This window comes from Sprattus sprattus (assembly GCF_963457725.1).
Source record: "Sprattus sprattus genome assembly, chromosome: 13".
NCBI lineage: Eukaryota > Metazoa > Chordata > Actinopteri > Clupeiformes > Clupeidae > Sprattus > Sprattus sprattus.
Window position 1 is genome coordinate 27,283,129 of NC_137911.1, and position 7,500 is coordinate 27,290,628.

Below are 7,500 nucleotides of genomic sequence, written 5' to 3' on the forward strand. Positions count from 1 at the left end.
ACAAGATCACGTTGAGTAAGAAGTCTGTAAAGTGAATCCATGTCTCTGATGATTTCAACTTAAAACATGTTAATGGGGTTTCATTTCTAATGCACAGTTTCAAACCTCCAGACTGCTTACGGTCATCTCCTCTCATTCCTCGAGTAATCATCTTGAATGTATGAATAATCAATATGATCATCATATCTATACTCTCTAAATGGTCTTCAGCTTGACCCAGTCAGAGGAGTGAAACAGGACGCTCATATCAGAGGTCGTGGCAGCAATCTGAGTGACTGTGTGCTGCTCTCGCTCTGTAACACCACTCAGTGCTCTTCCGCGGCCTCTAGCACATGGACGTGTGTGTGTGTGTGTGTGTGTCTGTGTGTCTGTGTGTCTGTGTGTCTGTGTGTCTGTGTGTCTGTATGAGGATTAGTGGGTGTTACAGATGATGGACATTTGTGTGTGTGTGAGGATGAGTGGGTGTTAAAGATAATGGACGTGTGTCTGTGCATGCATGCGTGTGTGTCTGTGTGTGTGTGTGTGTGTGTGTGTGTGTGTGTGTACGTGGGTGTATATGTGGATGTGTGGGTGTTCCAGATGATGATGTCATGGCGCTTGAAGCTGCACAGCTGCTGTGTGCTGCGGCTTACTTTGGCTGCTGTTTTGTTAGAGACCTGTGTGTGTGTGTGTGTGTGTGTGTGTGTGTGTGTGAGAGAGGATGAGTGGGTGTTGCAGCTTCTAAACATACTGATGTTTTGGGCTAAAATGGCAGACGTTAATTGTGGCTTATTTTGGCAACGCAGCTGCTGTTTGCGTGCGCTGCAGAGAATCGTGTGCGTACACAGAAGGGGGGTGTGTTTCAGTCTTTTTTGGTTAAAATGTGGGAATTTATTGTGCATGTCTATGTACCAGGTTAACTGTGGGTATTATTGGGTAGCTTTCTAGAATATAATGTAAGTGTGTGTGGTTTGTGTGTGTGTGTGTGTGTGTGTGTGTGTGTGTGTGTGTGTGTGTGTGTGTGTGTGTTCAGGTGAATATGTGCAGCTCGTATCTGTGGCTTCGGCGAGCTGTGGTGGCGTGCTTGAGGCAGCTTGCCCAGAGGGAGGCGCTAGAGGTGTGTGAGCACGCAGTCACCCTGGTCAAGGAGCTGCCACGCCGTGACAACACACAGCTTGGTGAGGGACTCACTCACTCACTCACACACACATACTCAAATAACTCATGTGTGTACACACTCTAAAATAACCCTGGTCAAGGAGCTGCCACGCCGTGACAACACACAGCTTGGTGAGCGACTCATACACACACACACACACTCAAATAACTCATGTGTGCACACACTCTCAAATAACTCACATTCAAGTACACAGACACACACACACATAAAGGTACACACACACACACACGCACTCATTCTTCATCGAAAGAGTGGGAATCACCTCCTGCAACTTAACAATAACAACTCCTTGCCCTGTGTCAGATGTGACCATTAAAGAGGTCGGCCTGGAGGGGGCGCTCTTCTGCCTGCTGGACCGTGAGTGGGACCCGCGGCTGTGCCAGGACATCCGGGAGACGCTGGGCCACATGCTGGGCTCGGCAGCCACGGGCAAGCTGGCACACTGGCTCAAACTCTGCAAAGACGTCCTGCTGGCATCAGCAGGTGGGCACTGTTGTCAGGGCACACCACATGGGCAACCTACAGAGTTTACTTCTCAACATACGCACCCACGATGCATACACGGTGTCCCTTCAACATTTCACTTTTACATTTCACACACACACACACACACACACACACATACACACACACACACACACACACATACACACACACACACCACATATACACACACACACACACACACACACACACACACACCACATAAACTCTTCTCACCTCTATGACCCCTCTGTCTCTGCTCCTCAGACAGCACAGCTGTTACTGGGCAGGAAACCCAGCTGGAGGACGATGGTGACCGTGACGACGACGCCTCTGTGTTCCAAGCCCGGGCGGAGTCCGGCGGCCCGTTCAGCAACCTGCGCTGGGCCACGCGCGTCTTTGCCGTGGAGTGTGTGTGCCGTGTCGTGGTGCTGTGTGAGAGCGCCGACCCAGCCCACTTTGACATGGCCCTCGCCCAAGAGCGCCGTCTGCAAGAGTCCACAGGTCAGTGCAAATGGGCAGTATTAATTTACACACACACACACACACACACACACACACACATACATACATATACGCTTACTCACACACACACGCTTACTCACACACACACACACTCGCTACTTTACATAAACTCATGCACACATCTCTGATCTGTCTCTCCCTTGCATATATGTTCCCTACTTGCCTCTTTCTTTGTCTCATACACACACACACACACACACACACACACATTACATTAATAGTGGTTTTGTGCTAATCTGGCATTAAATATTTTAAAGGATCTCACCTTACCTTTTATGTGTCCAGACGCCATCTAGTGGAATTAGATGGCTAAAACAGCTACAGTTCGCAGCTTACTCATTGTAGACTGCGTGTTCTTGGGATGGGCAGCTGCTCAGTCATGGCCTCTTGTGTTCTCTCTGACAGACTTCCTGGTGCTGCACCTGGCACACACACACACACACACACACATACACACATACACACACACACACACACACACACACACACACCACACAAACTCAGTCATGGCCTCTCGTGTTCTCTCTGACAGACTTCCTGGTGCTGCACCTGGCAGACCTGATCCGCATGGCCTTCGTGGCGGCCACAGACCACAGTCAGCAGCTCCGGCTGGCCGGCCTGCAGACCCTCCTGCTCATCATCCGCAAGTTCGCCAGCGTCCCTGAGCCCGAGTTTCCCGGACACGGCATCCTGGAGCAGTACCAGGCCAATGTAAGAGCCATCACTGACTTCGCTTCCTCACCCACTCACTGATTCACTGACTCACTCACTCACTCACTCACACATTTACTGACTCACTCACTCGCTTCCATACCCACTCACCCACTCACACATTTACTCACTCACTCACTCACTCACTCACTCACTCACTCACTCATTTACTGACTCCCTCACTCCCTCACTCATTCCCTCACTCATTCCCTCCCTCACTCACTCACTCACGCACTCACGCACTCACTCACTCACTCACTCACTCTCTTACTCACTCACTCTCTCACTTACTCACTCACTCTCTCACTCTCTTACTCACTCACTCACTCACTCATTCCCTCCCTCACTCCCTCCCTCACTCCCTCACTCACTCATTTACTGACTCACTCATTTACTCACTCACTCATTTACTCACTCACTCACTCACTCACTCACTCACTCACTCACTCACTCACTCACTCACACATTTACTCACTCACTCACTCACTCGCTTCCATACCCACTCACCCACTCACACATTTACTCACCCACTCACTCACTCACTCATTTACTGACTCCCTCATTTACTGACTCCCTCACTCATTCCCTCCCTCACTCACTCCCTCACTCACTCACTCCCTCACTCCCTCACTCACTCACTCACTCATTTACTCACTCACTCATTTACTCACTCACTCATTTACTGACTGACTCACTCACTCACTCACTCACTCACTCACTCACTCACTCACTCACTCAGTCAGTCACTCACTCAGTCACTCCCTCACTCCCTCACTCCCTCACTCACTCCCTGACTCACTCACTCACTCAGTCACTCACTCACTCAGTCACTCACTCCCTCACTCACTCACTCACTCAGTCACTCAGTCAGTCACTCACTCACTCACTCACTCACTCACTCACTCACTGACTCCCTCACTCACTCACTCACTCACTCACTCACTCCCTTGCTCATCCACTCACTCACTCACTCACTCGTTTTGCCGCTTGCTCTTCAACTCATTATACCCTCACTCACGCACTCATCTTGCTCTGCCACTTCCTTCCTCTTTTTCTCAAATACCTTACAGTGGTTTCACCTGCCTTGTTTTTGTTTCTAACTGTCTGTCTGTCTGTCAGAATGTCTCTCTCTGTCTCGTTCCATCTCCATACTCTTTTCCGTCTTCCTGTATGCCAAAGTCACGCAGAATCTTTTATAAATTAATTTCAACATTCTTTTATCTCTGTAGCTTTTTCTTTTTTTTTCCCGAATTTTTTCATCTCTTTACCCCCTCTGCTGCAGGCTTCATTAATATTCATGAGTCTGTAAAAGTGATTCGCTCTCGTGCTTTCATATTATCACCGAAGCTCAAGTTCTGTTTTAAGCGCATGTCTGGCGAATGAGCCGTTTGTTATGATCGTAAACATGGAGACGGTTTGCAACACTGACATTCTTAGTGTAGTATATTCTTAGAATTCGATGGCCGTGGTTTATTTTTAGAATCAAAACACCTGAGCTGCAGCATCTGAGCCATGGAGATCAGATTACACTGACACTGGAATGGATGTGTGTGTGTGTGTGTGTGTGTGTGTGTGTGTGTGTGTGTGTGTGTGTGTGTGTGTGTGTGTGTGTGTGTGAGTGTGTGTGGTTGGCAAGTTGGCTTCATATCCAATGCTCATATATAAGTCAGAATAACTATTATTTAGCATCAGTTGGGTGCAGTTGTGTATGTCTTTCTCTAGCTACCAATCAATTGCCATGCATTACATCTCCACATAAAGAGGTTTATGTGTACCTCATCCTTTTTTTCTAAAACAATGATGGAAATGTGAAGCAGATGTGTCTATTCGTGTGTGTGTGTGTGTGTGTGTGTGTGTGTGTGTGTGTGTGTGTGTGTGTGTGTGTGTTTCATGACCCTTTTCTCAACTCTGAACTCAGGTGGGAGCTGCCCTCAGACCAGCCTTCACTGCAGATGCCCCTCCTGATGTGACGGCGAAAGCCTGCCAGGTCTGATCTCTGTCTCCTAATCACACACAACATGGACAGAGCTCTTTAAAAATGCATTCAGGAGTCCCTCTTAATATCATGCCAGTTATAAAGTTCAATCTGGGTTGTACGTATTTCTAACTTTCCTTTGTTGTTGTTTGGTGTGCGTGCGTGCGTGTGTGTGTGTGCGCGTGTGTGTGTGCGCGTGTGGGTGTGTGTGTGTGTGTGTGCGTGTGCGCGTGGGTGTGTGTGTGTACAGGTGTGCAGTGCGTGGATCTCCAGCGGCGTGGTGAGCGAGCTGAAGGATGTGCGTCGGGTCCATGAGCTGCTGGTCTCCTCCCTCCAGAGGGTGCAGGGGGGCCGCGAGGTGCCCAGTCTGCTCTACAACGAGGGCACGGCTGCCATGGAAACACTCGCCGTGCTGAAGGCCTGGGCAGAGGTGCGTGCCACCTTTTAAAGCACTGATGCATGAATGATATACGCAGACCGTACGATTTTGAGTGTTTTTCACAGTTGCTATAAATTGCAGAGAGAACTGAATTGTCCAGAAAGAACCCCTCAACAAAGGTCTTACTAGAGCAGATGTTGAACAGCGTATGTCTAAACAAAGGACTGTTAAACAGTTTAAATGTATCAGCCCCACATTAATGTCTATGTGTCTATTTAAGTAGTGCAGAGAAGGACTTCATCTTACTCACTCACTCCACACACCTGTCCAAGTCCCTGGTATTCCTCCAGTCTGATGGATCTCCTGTATACCCCTGAGCCAAGCACTGTGTTGTTCCTCCTGTATACCCCTGAGCCAAGCACTGTGTTGTTCCTCCTGTATACCCCTGAGCCAAGCACTGTGTTGTTCCTCCTGTATACCCCTGAGCCAAGCACTGTATTGTTCCTCCTGTATACCCCTGAGCCAAGCACTGTATTGTTCCTCCTGTATACCCCTGAGCCAAGCACTGTGTTGTTCCTCCTGTATACCCCTGAGCCAAGCACTGTATTGTTCCTCCTGTATACCCCTGAGCCAAGCACTGTATTGTTCCTCCTGTATACCCCTGAGCCAAGCACTGTGTTGTTCCTCCTGTATACCCCTGAGCCAAGCACTGTGTTGTTCCTCTGGTCGCTGCAGGTCTACATTGTGGCCGTACAGACCGCGGGCCGGAGCGACGCCACAGAGGCAGAGGCCGACACGGACGAGGGCAGTGAAGGAGGAGGAGGAGGAGGAGCAGGAGAGCCGGCGGCGGACGCCAACCTGCTGAGGTTCGTGCAGACGGACCTGCCCACCCTGAGCCGCCTGTGGCTGGCCGCGCTGCAGGACCACGCACTCCTCACCCTCCCGTCTCAATACGGCCAGCAGCTGCCCCCCTCAGGTGAGACCCCCCCCCCAGGAGCGCAGGAGGGCCCGTAGGGCTGGTTTGAAGGTGACATCCCACCTTTAACCTTTTTTTCCATTGATTCTGCCCTGACAGCCCATCCCCTGTCGAAGCGTCCTTGAGCAAGACACTGAACCCTTATTGCTCCTGATGTGCGGTGTGCCATCAGTGTAAATGTAAAATGTGTATACATCCTTGTAAGTCGCTTTGGATTAAAGCGTCTGCTAAATGACTAAAAATAAATAAATAATACATATAAATAAATATCTCTAGGCTCTCAAGTAGTGAAAGCTTGGAAAAAGGCTTATAAAGTGTTGCTGCTAGAAAATTTTACACAATACAGCTGTTACTCAAAGTGAGAAAATCGATTTCTAAGGTTGTGTTTATGTAATTCTAAGAGTGACAGAACCGTAATGATTATAATTAATAATAAAAAGTTATTGTCGGATATTGTTCGTCCATCCACCACAGTGACGCATATATGGGGCGACAGTGGTACAGGAGGTAGAGAAGTCGTCTAGTAATCGGAACATTGCTAGTTAGATTCCCTGTCGAAGCGTGCTTGGGCAAGACACTGAACCCCTAATTGCTCCTGATGTGCAGTGTGCCATCAGTGTAAATGTCAAATGTGTAAACATCCTTGTAAGTCGCTTTGGATATAAGCGTCTGCTAAATGACTAAATGTAAATGTAAAAAAATCTTAAAGCACGGCTTATTCTCTCTCTCTCTCTCTCTCTCTCTCTCTCTCTCCCTCTCCCTCTCTTCTCTCCCTTCCCTCACACGTCCTCTAGGCGGCACCTTCTACACAGCTGAGACTCTGGAGCAGGCGCGGCCGCACTACTGCAGCTCGTGGGCGCCCATCCTGCACGCCAGCGCCCTCTGGCTCAACAGCACGGGTTTCCTCCTGGCAGACGATGGCCCCGCCAACCTGTCCCGCCCCGTCACGCCCACCTCCATGGGCCAGTCCGCCTCGCTGAGCAACGTCAAGTCCCCAGAGGACATCAACACCGAGCGCCTGCACCTCATACTGGGTGAGGGAGAGAGAGAGGAAGAGAGGAAGTTAGAGACATTAAATACATTCACCACTGGAAATGAATTAATTATTGGGGTATAATAATTAGATTTGTGATGTGTAATTGTATAATTGTATTGATTATTCAAAAAAAGACCAATAAAAAGTGTTAAACATAGAAATTAATTAATTAGAAATCATCATTTATGCGAAGTTTTAATTAATAACTAAATGGCCATTATCCTCCTCATTCTGTATTCAATTATTTTCCCACTCA

General features: G+C 48.8%; 1 protein-coding gene across 1 annotated transcript in view; it reads left to right on the forward strand.

Annotated features, from left to right (window-relative positions):
• Window positions 1-7,500, forward strand: part of heatr5a (HEAT repeat containing 5a) — a 37,965-nt gene that overhangs the window by 22,255 nt on the left and 8,210 nt on the right. Inside the window, exons 23-30 of the mRNA XM_080849526.1 lie at window positions 1,013-1,157; window positions 1,463-1,642; window positions 1,910-2,146; window positions 2,700-2,878; window positions 4,797-4,865; window positions 5,104-5,283; window positions 5,968-6,208; window positions 7,003-7,242. Coding sequence (XP_080705652.1) covers window positions 1,013-1,157; window positions 1,463-1,642; window positions 1,910-2,146; window positions 2,700-2,878; window positions 4,797-4,865; window positions 5,104-5,283; window positions 5,968-6,208; window positions 7,003-7,242 — 1,471 coding nt within the window. The remainder of the gene's footprint in view (window positions 1-1,012; window positions 1,158-1,462; window positions 1,643-1,909; window positions 2,147-2,699; window positions 2,879-4,796; window positions 4,866-5,103; window positions 5,284-5,967; window positions 6,209-7,002; window positions 7,243-7,500) is intronic.